The sequence below is a fragment of the Chionomys nivalis genome, chromosome 2 (assembly GCF_950005125.1).
Source record: "Chionomys nivalis chromosome 2, mChiNiv1.1, whole genome shotgun sequence".
NCBI lineage: Eukaryota > Metazoa > Chordata > Mammalia > Rodentia > Cricetidae > Chionomys > Chionomys nivalis.
In genome coordinates, this window is record NC_080087.1 from 50048915 (window position 1) to 50070977 (window position 22063).

Consider the following 22063-nt stretch of genomic DNA (forward strand, 5'->3'; position numbering starts at 1 on the left):
GCTATAATAAAGTCTATTTTATTCCTTCCTACAAAATATTCGAGCTCCTAATTTTGCTAAGACTCAAAATTGTGCCCAGAGTCCAGGTTATTTTTCTATTCACTGGAGTCTTCTTGTAAGACACTTGTAACCCAAACTAACTGTTGACTCCAACACAGAAATCCTGGGTACTCCAATTTCTCATTTGTAAACCCCCACACAACAGTAGTATCCTATGTGTTCAAGTGAAGGGCTCTCTCCAACACTAAATGATTTTAAATATTTAGACTGTTCATCAATAAGAGGAAGCAAACATTTTATATTTGAAATTTTATGGGCAGTTTATTAAGTCAATGTTGAAAGCTATCAGAAGAATATTCTCCTGAAAAATATGTTTTTTTCTTAGAAAAAAAACGAAAGGAAGATCCAAACCCCTCTAAGTATAGCCACAGATGCTGTGGCGGTCACGCCTTTCTGGAATCAGGGACAGTCTGTCAGTCTGAGGAGTCGCTCCCTGCAGCAACAGGATTGTAGTCGGGATCATCATCGCCATCCTCCAGTTCCAAGTCATCCATTTCCTGGAACAAGGACTCATCCACCTCCACGTTGTTCCCAGCTGTGAAGAGCAAGACAGCCTCGCCTTATATTCCAGAGACACGCCCACCTTGGATTCCCAGGCTACCAGTGAAAATCTTTCCAAACTAAATTATCAGCAGAGACTTTGACAATAGAAGAGCAACTTCAGGCTTCATGGTCATAGTCTAAAGTCTCACTGTTTTAAGAAAAGGCTCATAGAATATTTAATGACAATGAAGCATGTTACAGTTGGAAACAATGACTCACTGTCTTCTACATGGTAGATGATCACTGAGATCAACCCCACAGATCATCTATCTAATCTAGTGATAGCAGATATACATATCATTCAAGCTCAGCTGCACTTCTTAACTTTCTGTCAGATACAACTTGCCTTATACACTTGCCTACTTCCCTTTCTATACAACAGATGGCAAAGGCTCTCATGCCTATTTCTATGTCTAAGCACTGGCCAGGCTCTGCCTCAGCACCAAACCCTGTGACGGCTTGAGTCAGATATAGTAGAATAACACAGCACTCCCCAGTCTGTGCAAATGGTATCTTCCTTCCCTCTGGGAGTGTAGCTTACTCACATTCAATCCAATAAGAATATAAAGAGCCTTGAGCAGTTCAGAACTAAAACTAGACTATACCAAGTCCAGGCCAAAGAACAACTGACTTGGAGGTAGTGAAGGTTTCTCAAATATCGTAGGGGTACACCTGAATCCACCAAGAACATAAGGGTCAGTGTGAAACAGTTCCAGAAGTACAGAAGAGGCAGAAGGAAAAAGTAAGATCTTGACACTTCTATTTAGCAGACAAGATTCTTGAGGGAAAATACCTTGAAGTAACACAGGCAAGGACAGACTGAGAGATACTGTGTTTTTTTTCCCTATCGAAGAATTTTAAAGTTTTAGGTTAAATATAAGTTTCACCGTCTCAGAACCAGAGCAGGAAATATAGAATGTTTAAGGCCCTGAGAAGGAAAAAGAGATTCAGAGGCTGGAGAGATGGCAAGAGCACTGGCTGCTCTTCCAGAGGATCAAGATTCAATCCCAAACACCCACAAGGTGGCTCACAACCCTTTCCAGTTTCAGGAGTTGTGGTACCCTCTTCTGGACTCTATGGCAACTAAGCACACATGCGGTAAAACACATATGCAGTCAAATACTCATACACATAAAATAAACAAACCTTTAAAAGAAAAGGAGAAAGATTCAGAGAAATTATTTAGATAGCTACAATAAAAATTCATGCAAAAATAATAAAGCCTTCAAATAAGAGAAGGAGATTGCTGGGAGACATTTCCAAGGTAGACTCAACAGGTCTCTTTGGGAAATCTAGAGATAAAGAGAAATCCCTACCTCAGAAAAGAAGAAAGCAGTCAAGAATAACTGAAGACAAGCATGTTGGAGCACACTTCTAATCCAAGCACTTGAGAGGCAGAGGCAGGAGGATCTAAGTTCAAGGCCAGCCTGGTTTACGTAGTAAGTTCCAAGCCAGTCACTACTATACAGTGAGACACTATGGAGGAGGGAGGAAAAAAGAGAGAAGGGAAGGAAAAGTAAAGATAATAAAGTTTCTATAGCACAAGAGAATGAGATGAGGCTTTGGAGAGCTGGAAATCCTCAAGAAAACAGAAAAGAATATCCCATTGAATTTCTGACTTTTTTTGTTGTCTTGAGAGTCTCACTCTGTAGCCTAGACAGGCCTGTAACTCACAGTGCAGAACAGTATAGATGGTGAGCCACCATGCCCAGCTTTGGATTTCATTTTTTAAGATCATAAAAATAAAAATCTTGACCTATCTGCTAGAGAAGATTTGAGGAAAAAGAAATATTGAGGGCTGGCAGTGTAGCTCAATGACATACTTGCATACTTGCATACACAAGGCCTGGGGTTCAGTTCTTAACACCAGGAACAGGGTGAGTGCCAGTAAGTGCCCCATGAGGTCAGGAAGAATGACTTAGCAGTGAGCCACATCAACAGTGCCTAAGCTTCTCCAGCACACAATCAGCACACAATGTTTAAGAGGCCAAACCTAGAAAAACTCCAAATGACAGGAGACAGAAGATAAAGAGACCTACAACCCTAAGAAGGTGCTACTCCTGCATCCACGTGGGCCAAGCATGAGGCCAGTCTAACAACACAAGCAAGCCGTCAGCTGCGAGAGGCCAGGCGATGGTCCAGTTTGCTGGACCCCATGCTCTTTGCCGTGAGCACACTGACAAGAAGGACAGTACAGTAGGCATCTCAGGATGGGCAGCTGGTAGACGCAGAGAGAACAAAGGAGGCAGGGGGAGGAGCAAGTGAGGGGAGCACAAGGACAAGATGCCCAACAGCTGCAAAAGCAGGAGGAAGGGCCCTGCCAGCAGAGGGAGCAAGGAGTTTCACATCTGGGGCTTCTCCACACCGGGAGCAGAGCGTGGATTTGGTTCTCCAACGTCTAATATAGACTTTTGAGGAAAACGTCCCCTGAACTATGCTGCTCTGACAGAGGCTCATGTACTATGAGAATGCCACCCTGAGAAAACTTGAAAAACACACATTGCTAGACAATTTAAACATTTAGATAGAGTGTATAAATTGATCGTCTACTAGAACTTATCTTTAGAATGTGATTTTTCACAGGTTTGGCAGGATAATTTCAATACAAATATAATTTGCTTTCCATGGAATAAGAAGATGATGTGTTACATCCATGAGGAAGTCTAACAGTGTCTTACCGTCCTCCAGGAACTGGATATCAGATGTGTCAAGATTATGATCTGTTTCAAATAACTGTTTCCCTAAAAGAAATAAATATGCGTAATTCAAAAGGGATAGTATTCCTTCATTCCCTACAACCACTTAAAAGGGTACGAGCTCAATAAAAGAAATCTGGACATCTGTATTTCTGGGAATTTTAATAAATTTATGGATTGTGCAGTAGCTTAGAAGTTAAGACCTGTATTCACACTAAAACAGAAAAAATGAAAAACCAAAGCTCCTCAGGCCTGGAAGACTATGGGTTTGGTTCTCTCACTCTGAAGGCTTTTGATCCTCAATATTCTTATTCCAGGATCCAGAATACAAAACAAGACTCGCCAATTAGCAAACAAAGATATACAACAAACAGTAGCTATGAATTGTGTGTGACGAGACACATGTTTGTCATGGCAACCTGTCCTGGTCATCTCTGCTGTCAGGGGACGGCACAGCTGCGGGGTGGCAGAAGTCACTATGCCAGAGAGGCACCCATACCACTCAGTTTGTTCTTTCCTGCTTGTTCTTCTTCTTTCATCCGCTTCTTTTTAATTTCCAGGAGTTCTGCATCAAATTTGGCTTTCCAACTCAAGAAATTCTCAATCGTAACAGGAGTGCCATGGAACAGTTTCTTAGGAAACAAAAGACACAGGCATCACACCAATGAGGCAGTCATTTAACAAACATAGCAAATGACTTTGTCTCCCAGATGCACAACCACCGAGGTGAAGACCACTAAGGACTCCACCTGCAATGGCTCTCTTTAGTTCCAGCAGCTTACTCTGGAAAAAGCAATTCTTCTTCTTCTAAATATTAAAAAAATAAGATAATATGCAATGTACTTACTGTATTCGTCACAGCTACTTACTATTAAGCAAAGTTCTTGGTTTTAATATATTTTGGATAAACATCAATTTATAACACTGCCATCACTTTTTTACTTTACTCAGAGCTTGGTGCTGGTCTGTATAATTAGGAACTTAGGACATTCTGATTTACAATACAAGAATGATTTACAATTCTTGGTCTTACATGAGTGAGCTTTATCAATCTGTCACTTGTTACTCACATGTCATCAACCACTCCTAGTTAAATTTACTTTTTAGTTCACTATTGTGACTTCCAAAAAGTCAGTTACTAAATAAAGTAATCAGAAAAAAAAGAAAAGCTAAATATCAAACAAGCCAACTAAGAGATTTAAAAAAAAAAAACCAGAAGATTTTCAAGTATACCTTCTCTGCTTCTTCTGCTTCCTTTTCTTTCTGCCTCTCTTCTTCCTCTCTTCTGGCTTTCATCTGATCGACTGTCTCATCTAACTTCTCTTGGACGGCTGTCACAAGAGTGAAGATCATCGCCATGCCGAGATTCTCCTCGGCCTGTATAAAACAGAGAGGCGGCAAGAAACACACTTCTCAGGAAAGAAAATCCTGTCCGAAGCACCAATGTTTAGTATAATGATTAGAACCCATGTTTAGAAGATGATCCCTCGTTCAGTTATACCACATAGTTGGGTAAGTGAACATTTAAAACTGGAGTACAGAGTCAGAAGCAGTAGCCTGTAAAACCCAGCACTTGAGAGATGGAAACAGAAGGATCAGAAATGCTTGGCTACATAGGGAGTTCAAGGCCACCCTGGGCTATATGGCCCTTGTCTTTAATGACTATGCCATGGACACAGGAAACAAGGAGGTATTGTCCTAAAATCTGACAATACAGACTTCCAACAAAAACTAGTGGGAAGGATAAAGCAGTGTCATTTCTTAATGATTAAGAGAATTTCAAAAGACATTATGATTCTAAGCATATATGTGTCCAGAACACAGGCAGGTACACACAATCTTATAAAATGAATACTATTAGATGTAACATCGAAGACTAATCCCAGCACAACAGAGTGGATGACTGCAATACCCCAAAGAGTTATGAGCTGCCATGTGGGCGCTGAGAACCAAACCCATGTCCCATGCAAGAGCAGTAAGTACTCTGAAGTGCTGAGCCCGCCTTGCCAGGCCCCTGTTGGTTAGTTGGCTAAGTATCCATCCTGTTTATCTTTTCAAAGGTCCAATTCTAGTTTTGTTGATTCTTTGTTTTTTTTTCCATTTCATTCATTTTGGCCATACATTTAACAATTTCTTTCAGTCTACTGATTTGGGGTTTAAATTCTTCCATTTCTATAGCTTTGAGGTATCTTTAAGTTATTTGAGATCTTGGTTATTTCTTAATGTAGTTATCTACATTAACATAAATTTCCTTCTTTGGACTGTTCTCATTGTAATCCATAGGATCTGGTATGCTGTGTTTTCATTTTCATTTGTTCCCAGGAATGTTTTATTCCCCTCTTGACTATCTATCATTGTACTATGAATGTACTGTTTAATCTCTATGCATTTGTGCATGCTCTAGAGTTTCTCTTGCTGGAATTATTTCAGGTTTCCTGTATATTCTGAGACTTGAACTACATGTTAATATATGATCTGTTTTAGATTAAGTTCTTCAGTGTTTGGATGGAATGTTATATCTACGGTATCATTTAATTTAGGTATTTCTCTGTAACTCCAGCTCCAGGGGGCCCAGTGCCCTCGGCTGGTCTTCATAGGCACCAAGTAAACACACAGTGCACATGTACACATGCATACGGTAGCACGGTAAACCTGGTCATATGAGGATGACTGCAGAGGTCCAGATCCTAATGGAGAACCTACTATTGCTGTTTTGTTAAAGGTTGTATCATTCAACAGTCTTCTAAGTATTTATGTTTGTACTTATAGATTAATGCTGTTTCCGATCTTGGAGAGAACCGGAACTGCTCAAAGTTCTGAAAATAGTGACTACTGACTCCTCATCCCGAAATGGCACACGTATATCAGTCCATCCTATCCCCCAAAGTTCAGAGAACGTCATGGAAGAGGGTGTGGGAAACTAAGAGCCAGAGGCTAGGGAGGTGTACTGAGTCTTCCGGACATGACACAGCCATCGTGGTCATGAGTTCACTATAGCTGTGGAAACATACACAAACCCAGCAAAATTCCAACAGTGAAGGTAGAGGACACCAGCCCCACCCTTAGCTGAAAAGCCACGGGCAGCTGACAGCTTCTATGGAAAGGAGTCATTTTCCTTTGGGTATGGCCGATGGGGGTTGCCCATGCTCCGGTGAATGGTCTCTAGCCAAGCAAATATTGATTATTTAAAGGAAGGGCTGGAGAGATGGCTCGCTGAGGTTAAAGCACAAACTGCTCTTTCAGAGGACGAGAGTACAGTTCCCAGCCCTGGCACCAGACAGTCACAACCGCCTGTGACTCTGCGTCCAACACCCAGAGGGCGCCTGCACCCCACCTGCACACAGACTCACCAAGAGACACACATACGTAAAAATAAACCTTAAAAACAACAACAACAAAAAAAGGAAGAACAGTATATGAGGATGTTAGGGAGGAGTTTTGCTGAGGGAAGGTCTGGAGGTAACATTATATACACACACATGAAATTCTCCTGCCTTTTTCAAAGATACCTTGTGGTTGTATATCATCAATTCTGATTGGTCAATGTACTATTTACATATATTTAAAAACATTTTCTAGCCATCATTTAATATCAAGGTCAATAAAATATGCACTATAAAGCCAAATTATTTCCTTACCTGCAATGCCAGTAATTTTAAAATGTCTGAGACATCATTATCTTCTAGATTTTCCTGGGAGAATATTTCATAAAGGGGAGCTTCATCGGGGTATTTTTCACTATATGTAAACTTGAGAGTAGTCTGGACAGCTAAGGCACAAGACAAAAGTTTAATGGAAACACACTAAAAGTATTTAAAAAAATCAGTGTTTCTATTGAGTCAATAATTTATAACATTAATGAAAAGTAGAACAACAGAATTACTAATTTAAACAACAACCTCAAAGAGATGAGTCAAACAAATAAGGGAAAGAAATCCTTTTCTGCCTGTGACACACATTTATCACCTAGTAGCATTTTATTATACTGTATTTCAGAGGACAGACAATATCCACTTAAAAAAAATCCTGGCAAACAAAAACTTAATTAAAAATATTAGCTTTTATTTATTTACTTATTCTTTTTTTGTTTGTTTGTTTGTTTTCCAAAACAGGGTTTCTCTGTGTAGCCTTGGGTGTAGAGCAGGCTGTCTCACATTCAGTCTTTACTAGAGGAAGTTCCTGACTGCAGAGGACTTAGATGTAGGCTGATTCATATTCCAAAGGCACAATAATAGGATGCTGCTAACTGCATAGCTAAGTGACACATTTTTACACTGGGCAGTTTGAAAGGTTAGCTGGGAATTTTTGAGCTAGACTTTTCTACACTAATATTTTAACTTTGTGGATTATGCCAAGTTACAAACTTGCCATTTAAGAATGCAAGTCTTTATTTTATTTGTTTTTCCAGACACGGTTTCTTTGCAAAACAGTCCTGGCTGTCCTGGAACTTTCTCTGTAGACCAGGCTGGCTTCGAACTCACAGAAATCTGCCTACCTGTGCCTCCTGAGTGCTGGGATTAAAGGCTTGTGCCACCACCAACTGACTAAGAGTGCAATCCTTCTGAGTACACTAGTACAAGATAAACACTGCAGCCCCGCACATGGGTGCTTTGGTCACAGACAGCTTGGAGGCAGTCAAAAATGATAACCCTTTGTAATTTTATATGTGGTCTTTTATTTAGAGTTTATCATTCCTGTTATTCACTGCTTTATTATTAAAACCTAGTGATTAAAAATATATTCATTTGCTTTGTATGAAGAGGTGTCCCACAAAGCACATGTGGAGATCAGAGAACTTACAGATGTTGATTCTCCCACCACGTAGGTTTGGGGAATCGAACTGAGGTTGCCAGACTTAGCAGCAAGTACCGTTTCTCTCTGATCAGCCCCACAACCCACTGCTTATGATGAAGTAATTCAAATCCATGTTGCTCTCAATTAGAAGGCTAAAGCCTACAGGACTGATTTTGCTTTAATCTTCATGTTAAATATCAATATATATTATATGGGTCTCTTGTACAACTCCACAAGCTGAGCACTAAGGAGGCTGACCTTATGCCGATCATAAATTTCAGAACAGCCGCTGGACTACACAGTGAGACCCTACATCAAAAGTTTTTTTTTTTTTTTTTTTTAATTTTGATCAGATTAGATAAGTTTTAAAAAGCACAAACAAATCTTAGTTGGAAACACGGGCTGCTTGGTGGCAGAATGCTTGCCTATGTGTGTGTTCATGGCCTTCATTCAGTCCCAGTACTGTAAATAAAAAGCATTTGAGAGGAAGGCAAAAGGACTGAGTGTGCAAGGCCAGCACGGATCACACAGGGAGATCCTGTCTGGGACCTAGATGCAAGGTCTCGTATGTACCAGGTAATACCACTGTATTACAGACCTCAGCCCAATAACAATGTACTGAAAACCAGTAACTGCTAAGACATTAAAATCACAAAAAGCAAATTAACACATAAAATTCACCACAGTCTAGTGTGGGAAGTCCTTCTGTATATGTGTTGCTTTTATTGGTTAATGAATAAAGCTGCTTTCAGTCAATGGCTTAACAAAGGAAAGCCAGATGGGAAATCCAAACAGAGATGTAGAGAGAGAGTAGGCGGAGTCAGTGAGACACCATGTAGCCACCCCAGGAGACTGCGCCAGAACCTTACCAGTAAACCATGAGCCTTGTCGTAAAATATAAAATAATAGAAATGGATTAACTTAAGATATAAGAGCTAGCTGAAATATGCTTAAGCCATTCACCAACAGTATTGCAAATAATAGTTTCTGAGTGATTATTTCAGGTCTGGGAGGCTGGGAATGAACAAGCAGCCTCCACCAACAACAGTCAGCATATGAGCATCTACTTCTACTCTCTGGAGTTCTAGAATTTATTCTTTCATTAGCATTACCCAAGATTGTTCTTAAAGACACAGTGTAAACAACTGCAATAAATTTTATTTTGCAGATACATTAAAATGCACTTCACTCTTTTAAGTAGTTAAGTTTTTTGTTTATTTTTGATTAGGTACTTTTGTTGACTAGGTATATTTATGCCTGCTATAGTTTCACTGACCAGAATTCAAAATCACCTTTCCCCAGTCTCCTAAATGATGGAACTATAAGCATGTATTACTATACCTACTAAAAAGTATAAGCTTTAAAACAAAAACAAAAAAACTTACATAAGCAATACCAGGTATCCATTATAGAAAAGTATGATAGCCTTGATTCTATGCATATCATTGGATCATTTCACTATATGCAAACATACTAAATCAGAACTCAATGGTAACTATTTACCAACTATCTATAACTATCTACCAATCCAAAGTCAGACTGAAAGGCTAGAGATAGCCCATGGTAAAGCACTTGCCTTACAAGTGAGAGGACCAAATGCCTGGAATCCACATAAAAGCACAGTGAAATACAACACACATGGAATTTCAATGACAAGATGGCAGGCAGACACAGGACAACCTCCCAAAGTTCACAGGCCAGGCAAAACAAAGACTAGACTAGCACCCAATATTGTCCTCTGACCTCCACACATTGTAAACATACAACCACACATGAGTGTGCATGCACACACATACCCCAGGGGCTGGAGAGATGGCTCAGCAGTTACCAGCACGAGCTGCTCCTCCAGAGGACCTGGGTTCAGTTCTCAGCACCCACATGGTGGCTCACAACCATCCATCACTCTAGTTCTAGGAGATATGATCCCTTCTTCTAGCCTCTACAGAGAGCAAGCATGTACACTTACATACAAGAATGTAAACATTCATATACATAAAATAACAATAAATACTAAAAAAAAAAGGGGGGAATTAAGATTGAAGAAACTAAATGTATAAAGACATAACTACAATCTTGAACCTAACAGGTACATCATCACAATTTCTTCAATATTAAAATAAGCAAACTTCCCTAAGTAGGTCATCACTTACTGGTTAAAATAGAACTATGATTATTGTAACATCCCATGTATCTGTTATTTTCCTTATAATAATATCTTTTAAGTAGAAATGCAGATAGGGTTATTTTCTTACATCCCCTGTTCCACAGTCTAACAAGATTAAATGTCCCCTGCTCCATGACCTAACACATATAAATGTCTACATCCCCTGCTCCGTGATCTAACACATGTAAATGTCTACATCCCCTGCTCTGTGATCATGATCTAACACATGTAAATGTCTACATCCCCTGCTCTGTGATCACGATCTAACACATGTAAATGTCTACATCCCCTGCTCTGTGATCATGATCTAACACATGTAAATGTCTACATCCCCTGCTCCATAATCTAACACATATAAATGTCTACAACCCCTGCTCCATGACCTTACACATATAAATGTCTACATCCCTTGCTCTGTGATCTAACAGATCTCTTGGACTAATCTAAACAGCATATTTCTCCATTCACCAACACTAAAAAACCTACTAGATGAGATGAAATATCTTCATGTTAATTTGTCTTAAGGATTAGTGAGACTAATTTTTAAGTAAACATTTATAATGCCATGTCTAGAATCTATGTTTCAATTCCCTGTTTACTCTTTTACTAATCGGTTCATTAAAATGAAGTATAGACCCAGCACTCAGGAGGCAGAGGCAGGCAGATCTCTGTGAGCTTGAGGCTAGCCTGGTCTACAAAGCAAGTAAGTTCCAGGACATCCAGGGTTCTTACATAAGGAAACCCTATCTCAGAATAAACTTAAATAAAAAAATGAAGCATAGGCACAAAAACAGCATGACCTAGGCACTGTTTCAAGCCGTTATTTAAATTAAGATGAATTATACACAACTATTATTACAGGAGTGTTATTAGCTCCCAATGAAGGTACTGTTCAGAATATGAGAACGACCTCCAGAAACTTTAGTAAGAAAATGAAATTTCGGTCTCAATGAGCATCACCATGCCATTCCACATGCATACACACTGGTTTACATGGCCAACTGATGCTGAGGAGCTGGGGGTCGGGGGGAGGCTTAGAGCAGTATTTATTTGAAACTTCAATGAATGTACTAGCATTGTAGAAAGTTATATATAGAAGTACAAAAACAGTAACTGTATCGACCTCAATGGAAGGAAAGATTGCAAAATATTGTAATGTGAAACTCATTTTTTATTATTAAAAAACATACCATTTTCAAGCGACGTCACTAGAACTGACTGACTCCTCCCAACAGAACTCTGTCACCACCGGAGATAAACATTCTTGAGACTGTCAACTTAATCATAACTTTTAAAATTACTATATTAACTGACTTAGACCAAAAATGGATAACCTTCATATTATCACTAAACTTAACTTATTTAGCTTACTAATATTAAAGCTGTTTTATTGTGGGGAGTAATGATGAGTAGATAGGTATATACATTCAGCCTGTTTATAAAAGTAAATGCTCAATAAATAATCTACACTTCCAAAGAAAATAGCAGTATTTGAAAAGCAGAAATCACTTGACAAATGCTTTGAACACAAATCGCCTGCTCTTCATCTGCTGTACTATTAACCTAAAGGCTTCGCTTCTAAACATAGTCAGATGCTTGAAGCCTGGACTGCCTCTGCCTCCAGCAGCCACACCTACACAGAAAACAGAGGCGACAAGCACACAGCAACAGGGCCTCAGCAGCTCCGCAGTTGCACTGCCCTGCAGTGACTGCAGAAGGAGCAAAGTTCCTGCAGAGCCCAGAAAAACCAGAGTAATTTCACCATGCTTACTTTCATCATTTTCTCCAGCCTCTGACGTCACAGTGATGGTGAAGCTGGGTGGGCTTTCTGATAATACTGCAAGAAAACACACAGAGCAGTTATTAGGATGCTTCCCGCAGCAGACACTTCCAGCAATTTATTGCTGTTCAGCACTAGAAATTCGTACCTCACTTGTATTTTCATTTCAACAAATACAGACTAACAAAACACTAAAATGATAAACTCACTATTTCGACCAGGAGTAATCTTAATCTGAAAAGAAGTACTTTTAGTTAAATAACTCTCTAATCAATTAAATATTAAGTCATTTGTATTTTATTCCAAAATCTATCAGTATATAAACGCATTCCAAAAAAAATTCTAAACAAAATGGTAAATAAAAACTTTAGAATTATTTTCACCAACCACTACCCACAGATATTCATGTTATAATGGTTTCCTATATTATCTTGTTATTTTCTACATGTTTAAATGAAGTCAAATCTAATCTTTCCTAAAGAATGAGCCTTTACCATCTTTCACACAATTATAAGAGAAGTTAGATAAGAATGTGAACATCACTGGGTGGTGGTGCACACCTTTAATCCAAGCCCTCAGAAGGCAGAGACAGGCCAATTTCTGAATTCGAGGCAAGTCTGGTCTACAAAGTGAGTTCCAGGACAGTCAAGACTACATAGAGAAACTCTGTCTCAAAAACACAAAAAGCAAAAAACAACAACAACAACAAAAATCTAAACATCAAATTACTTAAAGCCTACTAATGCTGGACAATGTAAGTCAACATTTACATAGACGAGGAGGTTTCAGAGACCACTTTAGAACATCTGTCGATCATCTACTCCCACGCAAGAGTATTATCAAATGCTATAAGGAACCCCAAATCTCGCCCAGCGTGTTATGGAAAGTGAGCAAATACTGACTTAATGGGCATAACAAAGGAAACATTAAAAACCAAGTGAGAAGTAAGCAGGAAGCCGCTAACTGCAGGGGAGCTTACAGCACCTCAAGGTCACCCACCCCACTGGCTTGGCAAGGCTGCCAGCAGCTGTGTGAACTCTGAAGAGCACAGGCCACTCAAGAAGCCACCATGGAGACTGCACGGCTTTAATCTGCCCAGACACTGAAGCGACCACAGACACACATTATCAGTAATGCTTTTAAGGCAGAGGCCCTCATTGTGACTAGGGTTTTAAACCACAATAATGAGCGTCTAAGAAAACTCAAAAGCAGTTTAGTTTGCCCAAGCAACGAAGCACTCACCCTGGACTCAAACTGTACATCACAGTCTCAGACAACACACCCCTTCTTAAAAAGAGGCACTGGAACATTCTTATAAGCTCCCAAAAAGGTTGCTGTTACTGATTTTAAATGTTTATTACAATACATTACATATGATCCATAATTCTTCTTTAGCATTAACATATCACAAAACGTAAAGATTGTGACACAGAAATAAATGACGTACCAACTAACAAGGATTCCAGGAAGCTATAGCCCATCAGATGGCCATGCTGACTGAGTACCACACTGTACCTGTGTTGTGTTATGCAGTTAAGCAAAAATCCTTTAAATCCAATACCAAGACCATGGGTTTAGACTCTTAGCAAAAGTCCACCAAATTTAAAACATTAAACACAAAACAGTTTACCTTATATACCACTTAAAAAGCTGCCAGTCAAACTATGATACATGAGTTTTTGTGTGAATCACATTCAAATATAAGACATGCATCTCAGAAACACACACATCATCACCTACAGGCCATGGATGTGGACACAGAGCCTTCACACCAATTACCTACATACAGTGCTACAGCTATAAGTGGCAAGACACACAGGCCTTCACTTCAAAAGGAAAAAACCACCTCACTTCCAGGTGATAAATTTCAGGGACATTATCTGAATGAGGCTGAAAGCCACGAATGGCACATTAGCAAGCAGAGACAAAGAAGGAGGAAGCATGTGAGGGTGGCAGAGGACAAGGGCTGGGAAGCTAAGAACATTTAGAAGAACTATGTTTTCTGTAGGTAGACGTGTCAGTGGGCTAGTGAAAGGACATCTCACAGTGTGACCCCAGACAGCAACAGTTGTAGCAGCTGGCACTGTGTCTCTGTGCAGGACACTACATCCAGCAAGAGCACACAGGATAGGAGGCAAACGAAACCAGGCAACTTGTACGATCAATCAGACAAGGATAATGAGGTCTGAACTAGGACGGGAGCCATGGGAACAGCAGGAAATTAAGATGGTGATGACAGGCCGAGTTTGCAACTGTGAATATAGTGCCACCAAACCAAATACAAATACGAAAGAAATCAGATATGGTATATTTCAAATAAAGGGAAACCTGCAGAGGTGAGGAGTGGGCAATCACAAACAAGCAAAGAGGAGAACCAAAATTCAATTTGGATCTTCTGGTAATAGCTGAAGCTACCAGGCTATGGAGATCAGTAGAATTCGATTAATGAGACCTAAAATTAGAGAGACAAGATAAAAGGCAAAGGCCAACAGCAGCTTTGTAAGGAATCCTTAATTTGGAGAAAAAAAGTGAAAGGGAAAAAACTGTCAGAGAGTAAAAGTGGCAGCCACAGAAGACAGTAACAAACAATATATAAGCGTTACACAAATCACAGGAAGAGTCTTGGGGTGGAAGATAATCCTGCTACCCCGTCAGACCCAGCACCATCTCTGCTCCCTCTGTTTCTCAGCAAGGAGGTTAATTAACACACCACTGCTTTTATAAACAGTCCTCGGGACAGGTCTGGTGGCAGCTGCCTGTAACCCTAGCATTTAGGAGGTAGAGGTAGGACAGTCAGGAATTTAAGGATGCTCTCAGCTACACAGGGCACTGGAGGCTAGCCTGAGCTATGTAAGCCCTGACAAAGGGAGGGAGGAGGGCAAACAACATAAACTAAAAGCCGCTCTTTATGTATCCTCTGTGAGTTAAGGTGACTTAGAGAAAGAAGTAGGGCTATACAGTCCAAACACTAGAAAACCTAGTCCTTGTGAAAACACTTTGTGCGTGGAGGACCCTGACAGATCATTTCTAACCCCCGACAAGGCACCAGCCATCTGGTTCATGTTCACAAGTTAGTGGTCTTTCATTTCCTTGCTTCCCACTTCTTACTCTATACCCTAGCAATGCCATCACTAGTACTCAGCAGAGTGCACCTGCTGTGGAATATCTGTTTAACTGGGCAATGATGGGTTACATTTGTTTATGCTGTGTTTGTTCAACAATGTAAAGATGTTTTGCTCTGCTGCCTAGGGCACCTGACTGGCCTAATAAAAAGCTAAACGTCAATAGCTAGGCCGTAGAGGGACAGGTGGGGCTGGCGAGCAGAAAGAATATAAGAAGGGGGGGGGCTGGAGAGATGGCTCAGAGGTTAAGAGCACTGCCTGCTCTTCCAAAGGTCCTGAGTTCAATTCCCAGCAACCACATGGCGGCTCACAACCATCTGTAATGGGGTCTGGTGCCCTCTTCTGGCCTGTAGGCATACACACAGACAGAATATTGTATACATAATAAATAAATATTGAAAAAAAAAAAAAAAAAAAAAAAAAAAGAATATAAGAAGGGGGAGGAATCTAGGCTTAAGAAGAGACAGGATGAGAAGGGGGAAAGAGGGAGACACCTGGGGCCAGTCAGTCAGGAGAAATATGGAATGAAAGAAAGGTAAAAAGCCCTGAGGCAAAACATAGATGCATAAAAAACGGTTAAACTAAGTAATAAGAGCTAGTGGAGTAAGTATAAACCAAGACCAAGAATTCATAACTAACATGATTTGGAAGCTGGATGGTGGCCCAAAAGAAAGTCTACTACATGTGTCAAGAGTCCTGGTTCTGCACTGTGTTCCTCTGAAAGACTGTTCCCCTAGTTCCACTTAACTGATCATCATCTCTCAGTTTTCCAAAACAACTTGGGCTATCACCTCTTTTTGACTATACTAGCCTACTTCCCTAACAGACTTAATTCTTTATTGTGTAACCAACAAATACTTAGTAAATGAAGACGTCTAAAGGACACAGAGAGATTAGCAAGAATAACATGAAACAGCTAATCTCAGAAACAAGAATAGGGAGAAAAGGTGAAGCAAAAGAAGTAGATTACCCATCTATAAGAAACAAGAGGCCTGTAAGGGCATGGCAACAAAAAACCATAGGACCACAAAGGTAACAGGGACAGGACTCTCCCTGGCATTCCTAAGGTGTGCTGACGTCCACATGCAGCAGAAAATCTAATTATCAGCGAATGAAGAGAAAGAAGGATACGGCCCCATTAAGAGAAGTATCAACAACTAAAAGGTGTGTTTCTAAAAAGGAATAGCCCATGCTTATTGAACTGTTATAAAATAGTTACATTACTTCCCACCAAACACTTGAAGAAACCCAGGCTTGCAGAGGACACAACACCAAGTTGCCATTTTAAAGAGAGGGAAATAAAGGAAAATGGGTACCCAAGAAAAAGAAATGCCAGAAAACTCTACATGATGGGGTAAGTCCCTGCTATAAAAAATGAAAAGAGATATGCCTTCTGAGTTACCAGAAAATTTCCTTAAAAGACTGTTAGTTCCCCACCTTAGCCCCAACTCCAATCCTTTATCTATGCCGCCGCCACTGTCGCTAGCAACTCGACCAAGATGGTGAGACCACACCTTAAGGATGACAAAACTAAAAGCCCTTCCTAAAGGACTTTCCTGAATGGGTGCTGCCCTGAGACTTTCACATACAACAAAAATCCATTTCTTACTTTTAAAACCTTGTTATTGCCGGGCGGTGGTGGCACACGCCTTTAATCCCAGCACTCGGGAGGCAGAGGCAGGCGGATCTCTGTAAGTTCGAGACCAGCCTGATCTACAAGTGCTAGTTCCAGGACAGGCTCCAAAACCACAGAGAAACCCTGTCTCGAAAAACCAAAAAAAAAAAAAAAAAAAAAAAAACCTTGTTATTGAGATTGTCTGTCACAACTGAATCTGAAATAAATTAATTAAAGTAAAATGAGGGAGGGGATAATGCTAATGTGGGGATGGGAAAATTACTCAATTGTATTTGCAAAAACTAATGACCCCTAAATTCTGTTTTGTTCTTCAAGATGGGATTTCACAACGAAACCTAGGCAGGCCTGGAATTTCCAATCCTCCTGACTCAGACTTCCAAGTGCTTGGATTACAGGCATGTACCACACCTGGTACATTCCTGAGTTCTGCTGATAGAGCAATCCCATTCTAATGCACTGCTTGTTCAAAAGCACTGCTGCGGGTTAGGATAAGACACAGGTACCAGACTTCCACCACTGTGAAAAGATCACAGTACTTTTGAAGTTTATTGTTTTGTGTGTGTGCGCGCATGTGTGTGCTTATGTGTGTATGTTGTGTGCATGAGTGTGGTGTGTATGCATATATCTGTGTGCTTGTGTGTGCTTATGTGTGTATGTATGCATGAGTGTGGTGTGTATGCGTACATCTATGTGCTTGTGTGTGCTTATGTGTGTATGTGTACATGAGTGTGGTGTGTATGTGTATATCTGTGTGCTTGTGTGTGCTTATGTATGTGTGGTGTGTGCATGACTGTGGTGTATGTGTGTCAGTGTGCTTGTGTGTGCTTATGTGGGGGGGGCGTGTGCTCATGCGTGCCCAGCTGTCAAGAAACCTGCAGAGACCACAAAAGGTGTTGGATCCCCTAGAGTTAGAGTTACAGGCAGGTGTGGGGCGCCTGACACGGGTTTCTAGATAGAGGAGCAAGTGTTCTTAAGCCCTGAGCATCTCCAACCCAGGATCAAAATACTTTTGAGAAAAGTAGGAGTTTTCTGGGCATAGTGGAAGGAATTACTGAGCAATCAGAGGAGACGCTAGTTGATTCAGAGAAGACCATGAAATAGATGGAATTGAGAATTTTGTTAAAAGCATAATGGAGGTAAAGTCTAAAAAGCTATGCCAACAGACTACACAAACAACCTTGGTTTTTCACAAAAATTAAAATAAAACACCTATTAAAAAATCATTTACTTAATAGGAGGTATATCTAGCCTTTCAGAAAGTATTTCTTAAAAATGTGCTTTCAAAATATCATCTCTACTCTTCCTTTATGATACAATCAAAACTGTTGAGTGTTATTGACTTCTATTCAAAGGAGACTGAAGAATACATACAGAATTAAGTCCACTCTTGGTAAAGCACTTGGTTTTGGTTAACTGAAGGCCAAGCACTGACTTCCAAAAAACTACCCACTATAACATATCATAATGCAGATTTGGAAATAACTAAACTCCACTACCTTAGCAGATCCTTGTCAAGTGAAGCGTTACTGATGGAGAATGGTATCAAGAGAGTACACTTCCTTTGCAAAGGTAGTTGTTAGGAGGGTGGGTCAAAGTGCAACCAAGCTACAGAACAGGCGAAAAGAAACTGCAGTAAGGTGATGGCTCACGGCAAAGGCAACACTGGACCAGCAGGTCATCGCAAACAGAACGGCAGCAAATCTAAGTTTCAGCAAGGTCTACGGGCCAAAAGTTGACGCTTTGCTACCACACAAGTTCAAGTGTGCCTAACAAATGCTCCTCTCCTAGTTCACAAGTACCTATTAAAGGTAGGGTAGGTGGGGCAGGGCGAGATCCAGTTCCTTCAGCAGCAGGAGCATCTGCCAAATTCAGTCCTAAATGTGATTCAAAATGAAGTGAGACATCTGCAAACTACTGTTCTGGGCAAACCGACATGAGGTAACTTTCTTAAACCTAAGTGTAAGTACGGAAACATAGATAGGACAAGCCGTCAAACAGCAAGTCTTAGAGATCCCCACAATTTCCAAGATCAAGCACAGAAATATTTTACTTCAAAGTCCTACCTTTTCCCTGAAAGATTTCATAAGAAAACTACCAAGATCAATGCAAAAATCCCTAAGAAGCAGAAAGCAAGATGTTATATTTATTGCAAAATGTGCACGGATGCTGACAGGAATTATCCATAGGCTCACCTGCTAACTATGGAATAGTTGAATGCATCGAAAGAGTCATAAATTGTCATCTGTTACCCTGGCACAGGCCCCTCAAGCATGTGTGTGTATGACAAGAATTTCATAGACTACAGTTATGATACTGTTTTAGGACTTAACATATGTCACCTTTGTAAGACGCACAACGCAGTAGTTAGCAAAGGGTACCTTCACATCAAAGACAAGTTAAGAATAGCACATACCTCTGCATTTTTGCTTCTGCCTCAAAGGGTTGTGCCTATTGTATTTCTAAAGTACTAGAAAGGTCTGAACATCATGATTAAGATGATCTGGCAATTGACCCTAGTGTTCCATTTCAGTTTGACAGTGACATATAAGCAAGGATAGAGAAGGGAGCCAGACTCCATACACACTCACCCAGGGAGTGACACTCTCAAACCCCTCTTCCCTCACCCCTTAACATCCTCAACACAGCTTACTGCTGGTGCAAGAGAACATGAACACAACTGGAGCTACACAGGGGTAGGAGAGACATCTGCCTGTTGGCAAAGCAGAACAAAATTTGCTACCATTGCAAGCAGATGATCAAAGGGTGAAGTCAAGAAAAAGCTAATCTAAACAATGAGAGAGTGGGTTTGGGGTTCAGGAGTTAAAGCAATATCCTTTAGGCTCTTAATTCAGACAAACAGTGATACTGACAAGATTGGAGGAATGGCTGTGGAATATAACTACATCAAGCCAGAGCAAGTAGGTTCAAACTGGTTTTACCTTGACTAATATCAAGTATAAGAAGAACCATATAGAGGTTATCCACGAAAACAGGCTCACGGGGAAGAATTCTCCTAATAATTGATTACTTTCTCACATATATTTTCTCTTGGCCAAAATCTGCTCTTCCTTCACCTCAGCTGAACCCAGCCCACGCCTAAGTCTGCAGGGTGAAAGAAACAGCTAAGAACTGGGTACCTCTGGCAGGACGACTCCGAGCACAAGCCACTTGCCTTCCCTGAGCCTCCAGAACCTCGACGAAGTCTAAGACACCGTGCGGTCTAACGCCTAAGAGCCACGTCGTACATCACGCATTCTGCAGAATGCCCCGATCATTCTTATACTTAAGCAAAACTGACAAACTCGAGCGTGCTGCTCTCAAAACTCAGCATGTCAACCAGCTGCTGCTCCACAAGAGGGTAAAACGGAGAAAAGAAAGAAAAGAAAAAGACCCTCCGCGGCTCTGGCGAAACTCAGCGCACTCCGAGAGTTTGTTTCCGCGTGCTTCGGTGAATCTCGGGTGGCTGCAGTTACGCGAAACCAAAGCGCACGGGATGGCTCCAGGGCCTCGGCGGAGCCACCCGGTCCTACCGATTTAAGGACAGTGGGGAAGGCAGCGGGCAGGGCGCTGGAAACTGAGTCGAGAGCCCGGGAGGGAGGGCCGCGCGGCCCCGGCCTCCGCCCCAGCCGCCAAAGTCACCTGTGAAGGAGTCGGGATAGATGGACTCCAGAGCCTCCAACTCGTTGCGCTGCTCCTCGCCGTAATCTGTCATCGTGGCCCGCGCTGCCGCCCGTGCATCGGCGCGACACCCCGGAGGCACGCTGCAGCGGACACGGCGGCCGCCGGCTGCCGGGCGGGCGCACGCGCAGAGTCCGGATGGGAAGGCCTGGCTCCACTCCTGGCCAGGTCTGCAGCGAAACAGCCCGGCTCGGCGGGCCGCCCGAGGCCTGGGTCGGAGTTCGACTCGTCGTGCCTGGAATGCGGGCCGCTGATTCGTTGCCGTCCCACGGCCGCTCGGGATTGGCTGGAGCGTGACGGCAGCCGGTCGGGCGTTCGGGCAGGACAGGCGGGGGCCTGCGCCTGGGCTCTGCGGGCTTCGGCTGGAGAAGCCGGGCGGAGCGGCATCCTCGTTCTGCGCTCGATATGTCCGGGCTGAAAGTCTGGGTCTCCCGTAGGGGGCGGTGGCGTCGCCGAGGGCGGGGCGCGGAGTCCGTCGGCTTCCGCCTTTCCAGGTTCCAGGCCCAGCCTGAGGGCCTGAGCTTCTTGGGGATCGGTGCTGGCCGAGTTCTGGGGTCACTTAAGGCCTAGATCAGGGCAGACTCTTGTAAATTGAACTGGGGAGGTCTGGGGATCGCCGCTGGCTGGATTCTGGGGTGGCTCGGGACGAGCTAGGAAGTCTGGGCATCGCTGCTGCCTGGGTTCTGGGGTAACTTACGGGTTAGATCAGGGAGGACTCTTGTAAGCCCAGCTGGGTGGTCTGGGGATTACTGCTGTCTGGATTCTGAGGTCACTCGGGTCTAAGGATCGCTACCGGCCTGATTCTGGGGTCACTCAAGGGCTAGAACAGGACGAACTCCTGTAAACCGAGCTCGGCGGTCTGGGGATCGCTGCTGGCTTAATTCTGGTGCCTCTCGGGGCTAGCTGGGAAGTCTGGGAACCGCCGCTGCCCTGGTACTGGGTCACTCAAGGGTTAGATCAGGGCGGACTCTTTTAAACCGAGCTGGGAGGTCTGGGGACCCGCAGGGCGCTTGCCGGGTCTTTCCGGGCTACTGAGGAAGCAGTGGATCCCCGGATCCCCAGCCCAACCGGGAGGCTTAACGTCGAGCCTGTGGTTCATTTCAGATCTTGGGCTCCACGTTCAAGTTGTGACCTAAACGAGGCTGAAAATTGGCCTCAAGATGTTTAAAGTTGTGTTTCAGTGAACATATGAAGGTTATGGGTTTTAGGAACAGTTTTGACATTGTAAAAATTGCAGTAAAATACTGAGAAAAGTACCCAACCTTTGATTTAGTTCCCCCTCTGCTAATAAACTTTTCAGCCTCAAGTTCATGACAACAATCAAAATGTCAATAACCGTAACTGCTAAGACCAAGAAAACAGTCAAATCCATTTTTGTGAAATGAGCATTAAACAGTTAGTTGGGCTTATATTTGTTTATCATGAAGGAGCACGTGTTAACATAAACAAAATGTGGGGAAAATAAACCGACATACTAAAAATATTCCTTCCAAATTTTCTTTCTTTCTAGTGTATTAAAGCTCGCTTTACTTGTATAATTTTCTCTTGCTAAATTATGATGGTTCCCTAGATGGTTCCCTACGTTTTCTA

At 42.0% G+C, this 22063-nt stretch overlaps 1 protein-coding gene across 2 annotated transcripts; it reads right to left on the bottom strand.

The window, feature by feature from the left end:
* Positions 1-307: 307 nt before the first annotated feature.
* Positions 308-20687, bottom strand: Rwdd1 (RWD domain containing 1). Of its 2 annotated transcripts, XM_057761694.1 has the most exons (7): positions 20435-20687; positions 12029-12094; positions 6938-7068; positions 4533-4676; positions 3799-3931; positions 3282-3344; positions 308-595 (listed from the first exon to the last, which is right to left on the bottom strand). In XM_057761694.1, the coding sequence occupies exons 1-7, from the start codon at positions 20505-20507 to the stop codon at positions 474-476; spliced, it is 732 nt and encodes a 243-aa protein (XP_057617677.1). In that variant the 5' UTR covers positions 20508-20687; the 3' UTR covers positions 308-473. The 2 variants fall into 2 exon arrangements, with proteins under 2 accessions (XP_057617677.1, XP_057617678.1); XM_057761695.1 differs by lacking the exon at positions 3282-3344.
* Positions 20688-22063: the final 1376 nt, after the last annotated feature.